General features: G+C 37.5%; 1 protein-coding gene across 2 annotated transcripts in view; it reads left to right on the forward strand.

The window, feature by feature from the left end:
* LOC142352074 (phospholipase DDHD1-like) overlaps positions 1-17,288 on the forward strand; it is a 63,851-nt gene that overhangs the window by 9,349 nt on the left and 37,214 nt on the right. For both annotated transcript variants that reach the window (XM_075404431.1, XM_075404430.1), the window contains exon 4: positions 3,540-3,671. In XM_075404431.1, coding sequence (XP_075260546.1) covers positions 3,540-3,671 — 132 coding nt within the window. The remainder of the gene's footprint in view (positions 1-3,539; positions 3,672-17,288) is intronic.

The raw sequence follows: 17,288 nt of genomic DNA on the forward strand, positions 1-17,288 counted from the left end.
GTTCCAATAGACCGAACAGTTGCTGAAAACATTCTGAGCATTTTCAGGAAATTAATCATGTTCAATTTATAAGTTATCAGCACTTGAGAGTAGCCACGCGTTTATTTTGATATACTTGCTTCAAATTCTAAAAAATGTCTGGTTATTTGTTCCAATCCTCAACTAAATCAGGGTTTTGCGCTTTTCTTCTAATATTTGACTTCTCATGTGAATTTTTCACCTACTTATTGATTTTCGAGTGGTTCACATTTCTCTAACTCCGAAATGGAGTTTGTTGTTCAAACAAAACCAATTGTAAGAGAGTCAGTTACCAGGCTCTGGTATCCGAGTGATTACTACCTCCGTCGAAGTGAAGAAATCATACTTAGGAGGTCGAGGTTCCAATCCTACCTTCGGACGATTTTTTGGCATACAGAAAAAATTATTTAGACTACAGCCACTGAAATAAATTGCGCCGCCTGTCATTAGAGAAAAATTTTTTTGACGTTATTCGGTTTATGTTTTGATTATGTTCCATACTTTTTGTTCTGGTTTGAGTTTTTATTTCTTCGTGTTAAAGTAGTAATGGTGTGATATTTATTCTTTCTGTTTTTAATTGCTCTCTAACGAAGTTTGAAGCAGTTGTTGTAAACTTGTGTCTTCTCTTTTGCAAAATTTTGGCTTGACCGTTTTCTTCTTGAACATTCTTTCGTTTTCATAATCGAGTGACCTTTCACGCTTGACGTCTTAAATTTTGCGAGATCTAAATCTCGCTATTAAGAAATTAAATCTGTTGCCAAAACAAGAGAATGTAAGATAGAATTGAATGGCACAAGTGACTGATGGCAGAGTGGTTAATGATTCAGTCAATCAAGATTCAGATGTTATTTCCCGCTACTCCAAGTTTTCCGAAATTTTGTTTCTTTAATCGTTATTTTTTTTTTAAATCGAAGTGTATGTAAACATGGGACAAAACTTTTAAATTTCATGGCACGAAATCTAAATTCTTGCGTAGTTTTGTTGTTTGCTTCAACTTAACCTAAGTTTACTTTTAATTAAGTAAAGAAGGCTTTTTAATTACGAAATTGCATATAGTTACTACATTTTCTTTGTTGAATTTTAGCACACATGTTTTTTAGCACACAAGTTTGGTTTCCCGATTTGGTCAATTTCTAAGGCAGAGGACGGCTCCAAAACTGAAACTGAGGCAAAAAAAAATGTCACGAAAAAAAGGAAGGCAAAAATTGTTCCAGCCTTGATTGACAATTTTTCTAAACCAAAAATCTTCCGACCGCAGTAACAATTATTCGTTATTAGCGTTAATTAACCGCCGCAAGGACGTATAGTTGGCGTTCATATGGCATAACAAGGAGGTCTCCGTTTCCAAACAATGGTTATCAGTTATCTCCTTTTGATTGGTTAGTTACTTCATTTTCTTCATTACAACACTTTATGAAATGGACGTTAGGAAATTTGTTCCAGCTCGATTTTTCAGCTAGTTTTGGCCTGCACAATGCTATCGACATGCTTTGCACCGATATTAAAAGATTGGTGCGAAAAATCAATCGATGAAAACAATCGATCCTCAGTTAAATATATTTTCAATTTTAAAAACTTCGCGATGAGAAATGGACGTCTGCAGTTATAAAACTTTTCAGTTTTTTACCTTTCACGTTCCATGTAGGTTTCAGTACTAGAGATTTGTATGAATGGGATAAATTGTTTCGTCGATTTGTCAGGTATCAGATATTTAAAAATTTTCGTCAGCAAAATACGTATATTAATTAATATATTTTCAACAATATTAATTAATTTTCAGAAGTTCAAAATCATTAATTCTTATATTTTTACCGGAATTTTATTGTCTGTCACTTTTTTTCGGGAAGCATTTTAGCGGACGACATAAATTTAAGGGACTGGAAAAAATGCAATGGAACTGTTTTCAAGATTCTTCTATTGAACTTTTATGTGGACGTATCTCCGCAGCGCGTATATAGCTTGTTTGCTTATTAAAAAACATCCCAATAAACAAAAACGAAATATCTATTGCTGAGATCCGAAATGCAGAGATATTTACCGATAAGAATCTTCCGCTTCCTAGAAGATGAAAGTAATTCGGGTAATTTGGACTGAATACTAATCAAACACACAAGCTATATACGCGTTGTGGAGTCTGGCTCAGGCAAAAAAAAATATAATTTTGTCTGAGCCTTTTCTTTGCATCAAAAAGCAATCTATTGCAGGGATTCAATTCAAAAATTGTAATCACATCCCCATAAAACTTTATCAGAAAAAGTATCTTGAAGACAGTTGCTTTGCAGTTTTTCCATTTCTTTTATTTATTTGCCATCTCCTTCAAATTTTCCTTAAAATAAAGAACTTTTGAATACTTTAGAAGTTCAACGGAACTTAAAATGTTTTGAAGAAAAATCGATTTTTGGGTCGATATAATTATGTTTCATGTAACATATGCATGCATATCTTCATGTTTTTGTGTACTTATGGTTTTTTGTTCTTTAAGTTTGATTGTTTTAAGTTTTTAAATTACAGTTTCAAGTTTTGATAAAACTCTGGAATTTGACCTTCTTATCGTTATTTAGCTCACGTTTTAATTTTCTTCCAGAACTGCTTTTTGACAGAATTTTAGAAGGTTCGATGTCCGGGAGAAAGGACCGTTCCTTAACAAGTCTTGATCGCTGTATAAGTTTCAAATGTTGCGGCTAAAGTTCTCAAGGGCAGCCAAGAACACCACATTGTTTTTGCGCGTATGTGTTAATCTCGCGCGAGGAATGCAAGCCTTGTCTAACGTAAATTACATTTTTACATAAAAGTATAGAAAGGGGGTTTGCTCTTAAGCCGCGCGGGACAATCCAGTGGATGAGTAGTGATCTCCTACTATGAGACATCACTGCTAATTTGTTATGAATCTAGTCCCCCTTCTGCACTATCGCACTACATGAACTATCAATGTCAGTCGGCTGTTTGGAACCACGGCACCCTCTGAGGCATATGCTAGCGCTGCGCAGGAGAGCAAAACTTATTCTCGTGCGTATGTATGTTATTGCGTCCGAGTATGATTCGTCTTTTCAGCAATTTTGCTAGCTAGTTGTTTTATAGTGCGCGTTGCGGACGGTCCTGCGGCCCCATGCAGGAAAACACGAGCGGTACGAGCTTACTCTTCTCGACCTCAAGTATTCGTTGTTCATACTTGAGGCACTTCAACGACTCGTGATATTTGTACGCTTCTACGGAGTTTTCCGGGCATGACTTGGCGAGTGGGTTAAAGAATTTCACGTCGAAGAAATAACGGCTGAACCTGGACCAGTATAGGCCATTCGCTTTAATGTCTATTTACATAAAAGGCAAAGATGTTGGTTTTTCCCTCTGCTGAAAATTTTCTAAGAATTAACAATGTGCTATCGTATCCTCCAAACTTTAAAAATTCTAAATTGGGAAAATATAAAGATAACGACTTTCAATTATGGTCGAAAATATAAATTGCGTTTGACCAAGTTAGATTTTCTTGCTTGTTAATTGATTGCCTTCTATGTTTATTGTAGCTCTTGGGAAAGTAGAGCTGGAGGATTGTCACGTGGAGTGGTACTCTCCAGTGATTGTGCATGCATTCAAACAGAACATGATGTCCAAAATGACACGCAGTATTGGCGTCGACCTTCTCGGAATTAGCAAGAGTAAGCTAGCAATTGTTTATCTTCTTAGATAAATTACAAAACAATATACTAATTGCACTTGTTGTGGATTAAGCTGGAAAATGTAACTTTGCTCCTGATTTCAAATAAAAATTTAGAGAAATCGAAATCCTCCAATAGTTAACAACAATTTGTCTAACAACAAAAATCATGTGCACGTTTTGTTCAAAATGTCACAATTGTTTTGACGTTAAAAACATAGTCGGAAAACTCGAGAAGAGAGTAAATGTAGAAAATGCTTTAGGCCCCAGCCAACTAATCACTAAACAATCTAAACTTAATTCTCAATTATATTAAACTTTTCAAAACAAAAATAGAGGAAACCTGAAATGAGGAACTCAAAATCTGATAAGGTTTTCCGAAAAAAATTCTATGCAAGCGGTGACTCCAAAACAATTTTCCGCAAACACCTTCGAAACAGTTAGCTTTACATTCAAAACACGACCACCAAAAGATTGATAAAACGACAAAAGCGTTACATATAGTGAAAACCGAAGTAAGCAAAAGGAACGAAAAAAAATCGTTCTTTAGAAAGATTTGTTCTTTAGAAAGATCTTCCAAAATTGTAGAAATGATTCAGTTTAACCAGTAATCTGCTAAAAATTTGGTAGACACACTCTAAGCTTCTTAAGAGCCAACTAAAAGGGTAAAAGCAAGAACCTAAAATTTTTCTTTTCCAAACATAGCCGGAAAATTGCCTGAATATAGCCGCCGTTAACGCACATCGGGATTAAAACAGAAAATGAAAAAAGAAGAGAGAAATAGACAGAATTTTGTCCTAAGTTTCAAAAAGTGTTCAAATTCGGTTTGCAGTTTCAGTTACATGCTACTTCTTTCAGCTTCTCAACTGAGCTATTAAGCTTAATACTAATGTCAGATAGCAGTCGTTCTCATGAACTCTGATAACCTAATAAATTATAACTTGACTGGGCTTTATTGGTTTATCCCATTTCTTTTGATGTTGCATTTTTGTCATTGGCCATATTCACTACATTGCGTAATTTTAAATTTAAAATCCATTCGGTGAAAATTGTGACTACTGTAAAACGAAAAACGTGTTCAAACAGTAAAGCGAATTTACAAAATAATAGACTTTGAGAGGCTGGCGGGGGCTATTAATCAAATGAAAACTACCGAAAACTAATTCTCACCCATTTTTTGCCATCTCATCTAATGTGGCAGAATAGAAAATCACCATCTTTTTTCTTTAGATTTCTGTTCAGCAGATAAACCTAAACTTTTTTCGAGTAGTTTTTCCGGTTTCAAATACACTCCAACAAAATTAACGACTGTAAGCTGTTGTTTGGTAAAAGCTGAGTAAACCAGCACACTTCTTCGAATAATTGGAAGACCCAATTAAAATTGAAAATTTCCCAATCTTTGAAAATTTCTAATTTTTTGAAACCACTGATCAAGAAAACAAAATTTTAAACTGATCCTAGAAGGCAAACGAACTGCATGTTGCTGGCTTAATTGCTCTCAATACAAAGTTTGTAGCCATTGAGTTAGTCCTCTGGTCTTTATCTAATGCGATTCTTCGATTGAGCGATTTTCGTCACCCCTTTGACATTTCGCCCTCAAAAGTTTATTAAACAGGTAAAGCCCGGAGGGCATTAAGCTGTTTTAGAGCCTTTCGGCTTGCAAGAATCTAAGTATGTCATTCACTGACGCTGTTTTGGTGACATGAATTCATGATGTGAAGGATTGCTCTTTGACCCCCTTTCGCGCCCCGTCCCCTCTCCCTGATTCATACAATCGCAGTTCTCAATTTTTAAACCTTTTAGCTTCATCTGCTTCAAGAAGCAACATGGGCCTTCCCGGTAGTATTTAGTTTGGGGTATGTTTTCTTCCAATGTGAACCAAAACATGCGATGTTTAATTTCAGCTGATAGAATTAAACTGATAGAATTAATCTGTTGTAATTCAAAAATTTCATCTGATAGAATTAAACAACAGACGACAAATTTTGCTCTAGTTTCTCATAGCGAAGGTGATATGCAAATGATTTCCGACAGTATGGTTCACTTGCATCTGTGGCGGGGCACAGAAAGCTCTAAAATCCTTCTCGGTTACCAAATTTTTCCCCGCTTAAAAATTTGTTCGACACCTAGCGCTAAATTTCTAGTTTGTCTAAGATAATTAGGAGGGGCTAAGAGTATTAACTGTAAACTGCTTACATATTGACCGAAAAGATAGGGATTAAAAATGTGCCTACGGTTTGGAAAACTGTGCTTAATTTCATTACGGTGATATTTTTAATAAATGTTTTATACTAATGTTTTATACTAATGTTTTATACTAATGAGTTAGAGTATGCTCTATGGTTTGCGAACTCTATGGTTGAAATAAGTTCTAAGTTTAGTCGATTTTCAGAAAGTTTTTTTACGATCAGACTTGTACCCACAAATCACCATGGTACCCACGCAATGAAGTCTTTGCCTCTTGCTTGCCTCACAATCGGTGATCACAATTTTGTCCTCATCAACCCACACAATCGGCCTGTATAGATAAAAATGAGCATTTCCCCAACTCATTGCGTGACAAACCAGTTGTTGCACAGCAATAACTGGTCAACTAAAATTTGGGTGAGCCAGGACTATAAATTAACCATTGTGGGACTGAGGGTGCTGTCGCAAGAATGAGTCTCATTCTCATTACAGGGGATTTCGGGCAATCAGCATTATGTCTGTACCTCATTAAAGTCACTGAGACTCCTTGATAACCAATTTTTGTGCGGCAATTGCTAAACCAGTTGTTTGAAAGTTTTGGTTGTCGGCAAGCAAGGCTAACGTTTCAAAGTTTTTCAAATCAAATCTGAGAAGCCCACGAAAGATTCAAACGCAAATGGTACAAACTGGATACCAAATTTGGCACATTTTTTGGCATATTGTTCATATTTCCTTTCTTCAGCATTTTTTTTCGAGTAAAGCGACACCTCCCCGCCGCATGTGAAATTAGACTGGGCTGCATTGTGGAAGTTATGGTAAAATCTAACGCAGTTGGTTGTCCCGCTGACCAACTGGGCAAATATATGTCTCCTGGCCTTGAGTTTTTATCCGGAATCAAAATTTTCTGTTTACAGACGGGTTCTAAGTTTGCATCCGAGCAAGCAGCAAGTATTCTATCCCTCACTCTAACGTGCCGTGATATCGTATCCCCCCGATCATGACAGCTTAAAGTGCGATCACCCAGCTTGCCCAGTCTGCCGTTTTGACAGTAAAGGCATTTTCGTTCCTCCATGTATAACGGAAAACACCAATCCGATACTTCAATGCGGCTCTGAATTCATATTTCATTTGACTGAATGTGAAGGCCCAGACTAGGGATCGAAGGAGCGGAAAGCCAGGTGCCAGATTGAGGCAACGTAAGTGAAAGCAAACGAGCTTTCTCCCGATTTGAAATCTGATCAGCAAGAAGGTTAGAAAAAGCATCATCGTCAAGTGCCTCCTGAATCTTGTTTTGTGCATATTGGCTAATTTCTAGATTATTATGTTCTTCCACTGCTATTTTGAAGATTTGGTTGTCAGTTATTTTGTCATCGGTTGTTTGTTCTACTAAAGCGTCTGAATACGATACTGAACCAACATTATTCGCTTTCAATTGGGCAAGTGCTTTTCTAATTCGAACGCCAGTTTTGCTCATTGGTAAACAAGCCTGCTTCCAAGCGTTGTCATGGTGCCTAACATATTCTCAAATGTTGTTCTCTGAAGATTGTCAAAATCCTGCAAAATAACAGTGGGTTCGTCGGATGGAGTGCTACATTGCAGGGAATATACTATCTTTGGCGCACCAAGACAGCTTCGAAGATTTCAAAATGCACAATGTGGGTCGTCTGGATAAGCCAGTTTGTCCAGCAGTTTTTCTATTTTGTTGACCCTTTTCCTCTAAGGTGCAGCAACAAAGCTGGGGTTGCTGATGTCAGCGACCAAGATCTCAAGTCCTTCTTTGCTATTTCTCTTTACCCTGTTATCTCTAGCGTTCAAATCAACGTTGAGCTAGGCTCACACTTTTCTAATCTGAGCTCTAAACTGCAGCCTTCACCAAAATTAGTCAACAATTTTAATGCTGTGCAAAGTTGTTGGGTACCAGCAAGGATTGCCATCATCCAAATATCAATTATTGTGTACTAGATTTGGTAATTCTGTTTCAATTTTGTTAATGATTGGCCATAGAGCCAGTGAAAACAAAAGCGGCCCCAAAGGATCCCCTCGTTGTATTCGCAATTGGCAACTCAGCGCCTGCCTTGAATGCTACTCAATTGTTTTGTGTTAAAATATTCAGCAGCTTCTGAATTTGCTTCACAAGCTACGCATTTAGCATTAAGACGTCGAATGGCTGCCCCAACAGCGAAAGGACGAACAGCACCTGTCAAATTTTCAATGCAGTTAGTGTTAATTTACATAGTATAGGATCAACGAATTCGGTAAGCTGACCCCTGCTGACTATGTTGACGAATGTTGTTAAATTACTGATTGCTCTCTTTGATTGATCAGTGGCCCCGCAGATTACTGCATGCAGCAGATGCTCGGGATACGTTTTTGACAACCCAGCTGCAGTGAGTTTGGAGAGCGACTCGATTTGGAAGATATTTGATGCCTCGTCAAATTGTTATGCGTTCGTGTTTGCATTTTGATCAAATTGATGATCCGGTTGCTGTTCCATAGCGCGGAGCTTTTTGAGTTCATTCAACGTTGCAGCATTGTCAGTTGCGAAGCCGTCAAAACTTTCGCCGCGCTACCAAACTGCGCCTTCAGGCAAAGATTTCGCGCGGCTTGTTAAAGTGTCTATTGACTCGTTGCTAGTTTACTTGACTGCTTCATTGAGGCCGCCTCGTACCACAGTGCAATATAATCACCTGATTTCCATCGCTCAAGTCTGCTCAACAACTGTTTCTCTTGCTGCTACATCTGCTTCCTACCCCCACGATTAGACGAGCGTAGAACACATTTGCTAATTGCAGTTTTTTCCAATTTTCTAACGATTGTGCGTGTGAAATGCAAGCATCGATAACGGACGTTGGTAATTCTGAGCATCTCATACGAAACTTTACAGAATGATCTTTAGGTTAGGGATGTGCTTACTGTTGATGGTTTCGAGATCTGAGAGTGAATTTAGATTAATATCTGTTGCAGCAGGATTTGCTGAACTCGCTGACTGCACAATCTCGTCTATCCGCTTCTCTAAGTCGCTTGATATCCTTTTCACTTTAGACAGTGAATGTTGCGAGTAGGCGAATGTTGCGAGTAGGCCCATATTGATTTGGAGTACACCATCTCATCGAAGTTCGGTCTCCACTTGTCATATCTAATTTAAGTTTTTCCGAGATGATGTTCAATAACAGATATCTGGTACAGTTTATCCTTTTTGTCGGGGTAGAAAAGTGTTGTTTTGGGGGCACTTGAAATGAAAGCAGGAAGCGGTGTCATCAATTATTAAACTATTCATTTGCTGAGTCAATACCGAAGATAAATTTAACCCCTGACTAAGCTCTGTAGTGTTGTCATTCTCAGCTAGCAAAAACTTCTTTCTTTCTCTACTTTTCATAACTGTTTTGTCTGATGAAAATTGAATGCGCAATTGCCCACCGAGTTTTGAGTTTTTTTATCTCACCAGATTTAAAAAAACAGGGGCGGGTGTCGTTTTGGTTAGATCCACTGGTTTGTGGTCCACTCAAGCTGCTGAAGAACCACTACATAATTGATTTCCTCGCGTACACAGTGCTTCTGACATGATGACAGCCAAAGATTTTTGAAAAAAAATGTTAAGGGATCAATCTAGGCTGCTCAAGACTCAGTGTACCATAAAAGTTTATTTCTATTTTCGTCTTGCTTGTTGAAATCGAGACAGCAACTTAAACGCACATGGAAATTATTAAGCCTCAAAAAGGCATGCACTCAAAAATATAAAGTACATGTTAAAATATAGTTCCGAGAATCCTAAGGCAATTAGATATCGGAGCTGCCTATTTCTGATGAATGAGAGGCCGATCTCGAGTTGCTTAAGGATCGCTAAATCAAACCGTTCTCATGGAAAGGAGTATCCGTACTTGGAATAGCTATTTGATAGACTCAATAATTGTCCTCTTGTATGCCCCAATCTTGAATAGATTTTCGGTACAAACGTCTAAGGATCCTTTCTGAGGAGTTTACTCCGTAATTGCTCAATTTAGACCATGCTGTAGCTTAGGTTTTCCACAAAGTGTGATTAAGCGTTATTGAAAGTATAATGTTACTTGTTTAAAGTAAGAAAAGATACGTTCCTGATCCACGTGCTGATTTACATCTTGGTTTTTTATGAAATGAGTGAAGCTAACACGTGCTATTTATACCGACTTTGTCCCCAACTTTTCATAGTGTTATGTTTGATCTATTGACCCTTGATCTTTTGAAGAAGTAAATTATCAGAGTAAATAGCTAGTAACGATCGGATGTCATGAAAAGTCGCGGAAGTTATCAATTAAAGGTGTTCACCATGAATGTAAAAACGCGGTAATTTGGGGTAATAAATTGGGGCTGAATTTTGTGCCAATTGCCACAGTTGTCAACCATCATTTCTAATTTAAATATTTGGTTACAAGATTTGTCTGTGCGTCCCCATTAGCCGACAGGTTATTGGCCCAGAGCTTTTCTAAGTTAAGTAATCAAACCCCCTCATAAATAAAATAACATTGTTGCTGGGCCTTTTTGCTACTTAAGAGGGTCGCTGAAATCATTGGGGAGGAAGACAGAGAGGACAAGGGGAGACAAGCCTTGTAGTCAAGAAGTGGCCAAGTGAGAACAGAAGAAGCAAGAGTAAGAAGCTTGTGTAGCTGGTTGGGTGGTTTTCAACTGTGGAGTTGGAAGCTTGTGTCACTGGTTGGGGGACTTCGTTTGTGAAGTGAGCAGCTTGTGTAGCTGGTTTGGGGACTTCATCTGTGGAGTCGAGAGCTGGTGTACCTGGTTGGGGGACTTCAATAGTGGAGTGCTAAGTTTTTGTAGCTAAGCGGTGGATTCTGCTTGTGAAGTCAAGAGTGAGTGGAGCTGCTGTGGGGGATCAGTAAGGACCGCGGAAGTTCAATTGTATAACAGAGCTGTCGGGGGACCAGGATTGCTTAGTATAGCTGTGAACAGCTCAGCTTAAACAACTGTTTCTTTTTCAATTGTGTGTGCTGTGCTTCGGTAAGATACAAGTTTGGTCGAAAGACACATAAGTTGGTGGTAAAACATTTCTTAAATAAGACTAGGATTAGGGTTGGAGTACATTATGCTCGGAGGGTGTTGGTATCCTCGTCGTGCTTAATCGCGGCAGAGAAACCCTGGCTCAATGTCAATGTCCTGCTTTCGATTTTGTCAAGGATACTGCAAAATCGAACAGAACACCAACTTCTAGATTAATTTAGTCGACCAACCTCTTTTTGCTTAGTGTTTTTTTGTTTCTGTAACAATTGCTACCATATTACAACAAGTGCTAACTGGTGCTATAAAGCATTTTGTGATACACAAACAGAACGACTCACCGCTTCGTCGTCCTACAACAAAGCCACCAACAGGCAACAGATTCAAAAACGCTGTAAAAAGGAAAGGAGTTTTGTCTAAGTCCGAACAAGATATTTTCACAGAAAGAATATTTTTACGAAAGAATATTTACCTAGAGCAATATTAGCACAGAAAAACAAAAGAGTTGTTCAGGCAGCATAGGCCTTTGGTTCAGTAGGGAAAAATTAGTGTTAAGAGTTAGTTTGAGTCAGACAGACATTAAAAGAAAATACGACAATCTTAACATTGAGCTTGAAAACAAAAGGATTGGTATTCAGCGGGCGTGAGGATGATTTATATTTTGCTGAACGGTTTGAGGCCCGTATGCACTCTTTAAAACTTGGCAAAGTTCTTAGTTGGGAAGCCACCTATCTAGACTATATGCAAGTTGTTAGAAATAATTCTTTGGAGGAGCAACAAGCTATAGAAAAGGGGCGGGAAGAATTAGAAGAGAAGAAGAAACTTGGTGGTACGGCTCAGTTCAGGCTGTAGACAAAACATCAGTTCTTTTCTTAGACCGCATAAGGTTGATGGCACTAGAGCTTGAGATGTACTGTGTAAACGCTTCAAAAGTTTCGAGAGCCCTCAACTACACAAATTGATAGCACATTTAACGAGCCTAAAAAAGACTTCAAGTGAGAGTGTAGTAGATTATCCCACCAGAGCAGATGATATGCAATACAACTTAACACTAGTGAATGAAGGGATCAGTGGAAAAATGTTTGTCTCACTACTTCAACAAGGGCTTCCGAAGGAATATGAAAATTTCGCAACACTTGTGAAGTACAGCAAAGACGAGAAAACGCTAGAGAAAAATAAACGAGACCTGGTGAACTTCGCTAATGCGAATGTAAAAACGAAAACAGAGAGTGTATTCTTCAATAATGTATGGAAATGTTTCAATTGCCAGAAAACGACATTAGAAACCTAAGAAAAAGTTTGTAAGTCAAAGTAGGAGAACCACTCAGAGAGGTTCGCAAAATTTAATTGAGTAGCGGAATTTAGAAGAAGCAGAAAAAGAGTTCTTTTCTTCTTTCAAACTTCGGAAGGCAATCTTGCAAATGAGCTAGTTTTGGACTCAGAAGCTACCAGTCATATGATTAAAGATGAACGTTTATTCATAGATATATACAAAGAGTATTCTGGTACCATCACTAATGCAAACAGCAGTAAATGTTTAATCAGTGGGACAGGAACAGTTGAAATCAGAGTTCTGTGTTCCAATGGTTCAGAGCGAAAAATAAGATGAAGTAATGCGTTGCTTGTTCTCAACAATACAAGGAACCTGGAATCAGTGTCAAAACTTAGAGCAACAGGCAATGAGGTCTTCTTCGGTAGGACTTTAGAAATACGAACTAAGAACGGAGCAGTTTCCCCGTTTGAGGAAAGAGATAGTCTGTTTATCTGGAACAACATTGATTACGAAGAAACCGCAGAGCAGTGCAATTTAGCAAACGGAGATCCCCTTAGTTTGTGGAGTAAGCGTTCGGGCCATAATAATGTTGAGGACATTTACAAACTAAAAGATCACGTAGTAGGACTAAAACTAAGCGAGAACGATTTAACAAACTGCGAAACATGTCAGTTAAATAAATCAAAGAAGCTTCCAGTACCAAAAGACTCAGAACAAGGGCAACTGAAGTCTTAGAAATTGTCCATACGGACATTTTAGGACCCATCCAACCGGAAGCGGTCGATGGCCACATGTACGCAATAGTGTTTGTGGATATTTTTTAGCAGGTATCAAAAACTTTATTTTTTGAGGTCAAGGGATGAGAAGTTTTATGTCCATTGAAAAAGTTGAACAGTTATTTGCGGATATAGGACAACCAGGAACCTTAGTTTGTGATGGGGCAGGGGAAAATGTCTCAAATGACATAAAGCAATTATGTAGACGAAAAGGTTTTAGACTGGAGTTCTCGGCACCGTATACACAACAAGAAAACGAAAAAGTTGAGAGGAATTGGGGGACAATCACCCCAATGGCTAGATGTCTTTTAGAGCAGGCAGGTTTAGACAAAGAGTATTGGCCATATGCACTTAATATGGCAACGGAAATTAAAATCTTTTGTTTCCATTCAGGTATTCAGAAGACACCTTTTGTGGCAATGTACACGAAGAAACCTAACTTAGAATCTATCAAAGTGTTTGGTTGTTCAGCTTTTGTTCATGTTGAAAAAAGTTTCCGAGGTTGCTAGAACTGCTCAACAGGGAATAAAGGGAACTTCTCGAACGGGGTCTTCAGTTGATAGTTAAACTTATCTTGTAGGTATTCCAATTGACAAAGGGATCTTTATGGTTAGAAAATCTCGGAATGCAACTTTTAACGAAAACGAAATGTTTATTGAAGTTAAAGAAATGAAGGAGGAGATAGTCAACAAGCATCGGTCAGAAAGTGATAGATTTAAACCCGGTAGCCCTTCTTGGTGAAAATGTGAACAAAGAATTACTACCTAAATCTACTGATGAAGCATTTAGGGATAAAAACTGGTACCAAGCAATGAAATTAGAATACAGCTCATTAGTAGAAAAAAGTTTGGGAATTGGCAGAGGAAATAAACCCATTGGTAGCCGCTGGCACTTCGCTCTTCGCTTGGAAATAAACTCAGATGGCACTTCGCTCTTAAGTTTGTTCCTAGCGGGGAGATAATAAGGCATAAGGCAAGATTCGTAGCTAAAGGGTTCAGCCAAGATCCGGGCCGGGGTTACAACGAAACATACCAACAACACGCCTCTCAACAATTCGAGTACTGATAAGCTACGCAGTATTTAAAATTACTGAATTGAAACAAATGGATATTAAAACAGCATACTTAAATGCTGACATCGAAGAAGAAATCTTCATGCAACAGCCCGAAGGGTTCAGAAAATTTGACAAACAAGGAAATCCATTAATTTGTAAGTTGAGAAAAAGTTTATATGGATTAAAACAGTGCGGTAGAAATTGGTACTTAACAATCAAAACTTCTCGGCCAATTAGGTTTCACAGCAGTTCTTCAAGATGAGTGTCGCTTTCTAAAGAAAGGTTAAAATGGTATCGAGGGTAAAGTGTGTCGTTGGGTAGATGATATGGTGATATTAGACTGGCAGGACGATTTTTGTGAAAACTTCAAAAATAAAGTTAGTGAGAGTTTTCAAATTAGAAGTTACGGAGATCTTAGTTGGTTCTTAAATATAAAAATTGAGCGAACAGAAAACGAAGTAATGCTAAGTCAAGATTTTTTTGAAAAATTGCTAGAGAAGTTTAACATGAACGAATCAAAGACACTGGAAACACCATTAGATGTTAGCCTAAAACTGTCAAAACCAGATTCACCAAAAATAAGCAGCAATGAGCATAGAGAAATGCACTCATATGGTTTTAGGGTTATAGTTGGATATTTGAACTATTTGGAATTAACAAGTAGACAAGATTTGTGTTCTTTTGTTGAAAATCCTGAAAGGTGACATTGGAATGCAGCAAAAGGATGTTTACGTTACCTAAAAGGGACGAAGTCAGAAATGATTTTTAGAAAAAGTGAGAAACTGGAGTTGACGGGATTTTCAGAATCAGATTGGGCAGGCAATATAGACAATAGAAGAAATACAAATGGTGGTTGTTTTAAACTCAACAAAAGTTCAGGTGCAATCAGTTGGGCTAGTAAGTTACAAAAGTGTTTATCTACTTCAAGAGATGAAGCTGAGCTGAACGCTATAGTCGATGATGTCCTTCTCGGAACAAACGCTTAATATGATAGGAGGAGTTTTGAAAGTATAATGTTAATTGTTTAAAATCAGAAAAGATATAAGTACCTCATCCACGTGCTGATTTACATCTTGGTTATTTATGAAATGAGTGAAGCTAACACGTGCTATTTATACCAACTTTGTTCCCTACTTTTCATAGTGTTATGTGTGATCTATTGACCCTTGATCTTTTGAAGAAGTAAATTATCAGAGTAAATAGCTAGTAACGATCGGATGTCATGAGAAGTCGCGGAAGTTATCAATTAAAGGTGTTCACCATGAATGTAAAGACGCGGTAATTTGGGGTAATAAATTGGGGCTGAATTTTGTGCCAATTGCCACAGTTGTCAACCATCATTTCTAATTTAAATACTCGGTTACAAGATTTGCCTCTGCGTACCCATTAGCCGACAAGCGTTGAAAAAATTTTAAAAACATGAACGAAATGTTTACAATGATTTCTTTCAACAACAAATTGTCAACCTGGAGCTGAACCTTGCCTTTGTTGCTTGTACTTTCTACTAGCTGAAAAATTGAAATTTAATTAATGCTATAAGCGTTATTTGCAACGCAGCTCGAAATTGTCTCCGGAACCGGAAACGCATATGGAAAATGTCTCACTTCTCTGCCTCCAACACAGATGAAATGTGAATACGGGGTTTTATTTAATAGCCGCAAAGCGATAGCTGAGGCTATTATTGGTTTTCTCTTGTTTTTTTTTTACAATTTAAACAATTTGAATTGTATTGGGGTGCTGTGTTTTTTAGGATCTCTTCGCATATTTTTATAATGAAGTCAACTTGGAGTAGTGATTTCGGTCACACCGAAACAGGAAGCTGAGCGAAAAAGCGAGTGGTTTTGCGACGCAAAATTTATTCGTTCTAATTTTGAAGTAGAATGAGAAAACGGTGTATGAAAAAAAATGCGCTTTCTCCGTAGTGGTTGGGATTTTGATGGGTTTTTTTTCTAAACGGTTTTTGCAATCAATTAATAATCAGTTCTAGGTCTAGATTTTTGTTTAGTCAATGAAAATTCTTCGAATTTTAGACCAGGAGTTGTCCTGCTATGTTTTTTTGTCAAGATTTTTGTTACGACCATATGACGTCACAATCACTTCAGGTCTGCTTTTTGTTCATTGGTTCAACTGAATTGCGTGTGTGACGCCATTTTTCACTCTTAGTGGAGAGAATTTTGTTCATTTGCGTGATTTAGTTTTTGGTCACGTGTGACTTACCTCACTCTCAAAAATGAATCTCTCACTCTGATTTTGAGCGGGATTTCAAGGGTATTTGAGAACATCTAATTGAAAAGGCAATTAATTTGAGAGGTTTGTTTCTCTTAGTATCTTTTTGAGTCTGCAGTTGCAAAATAAGTTTTCATTTTGTGTCTAATTGAAGAATTTTGTGCCAATGAGAAGAGTCTCACTTAAATAAATAATATAATGGGCAAAAAACCAGCACACTATTATTAAATTGACTCGGTACCCACGATACTGGAATCACTTTGTTAAGTATTTACAAATACAGAACCAATTTAAAGGATACTGTAATTTTTAAAGTTCACAGCCTTTAATTTCAAAAGATAGTTGAACTGTTTCCGAAATAACACTGTTGGACATGTCCAGTTAAAAGTGACTTAAAGATGAGTAACAATATTCTGCAGGTGCTTTGAGCTGAAGCAAGTTGGTTCATGAATTTTTGTCTTTTCTATCATTGCTTTCTTTATTTTCGAGTTGTGCATTGACAGTTAGAGTATTTAGCTTTGTTTATGAACAGTAGAGTATCCTTTGGTGCCATACAAGGTAAAGAATTTTTTTAATAGCCGCCGTCAGCCTCTTTCTTTAACGCCTATTATTTAGGTGTTCTCCTTTTTTTAAATTCGCTTTACCTTTTGATCACGTTTTTCGTTTTACATAAGTCACGATTTTAACGTTTGACTTCTGACATACTTCACTCACTGTTTCAACTGAATCGATTTAAAATTCTTTCAAATATTGAATTACGTAATTTAGTGAATACGGTCAATGTCAAAAAAGCAAAATCAAAAGAAACGGAAATAAACCGATAAAGCCCGGTCATTGTCTTTTTGAATTAGGTTATCAAAGTTCATTAGAGCGATTGCTAGCTGATATTAGTACCATTCAGTTTAGAAGCTGGAGTAAGTATAGGGTTAGAATCTAACTGAAACTGCACACTGAATTAGAACAATTTTTGGAACTTTGGACAAAATTTTTATCGATTTCTGTCTTTTTTTTCTTTTTCTGTTTCAATCCCGATGTGCGTCTAGCGCGTTAACGGTGGCTATTTCCCGGCAATCTGCCAGCAATGTTTTGTGTTTTGAGACGTTTTGACCCCTTATC

Source organism: Convolutriloba macropyga, chromosome 13 (genome assembly GCF_964194025.1).
Source record: "Convolutriloba macropyga chromosome 13, txConMacr16.3, whole genome shotgun sequence".
Lineage (NCBI taxonomy): Eukaryota > Metazoa > Xenacoelomorpha > Acoela > Convolutidae > Convolutriloba > Convolutriloba macropyga.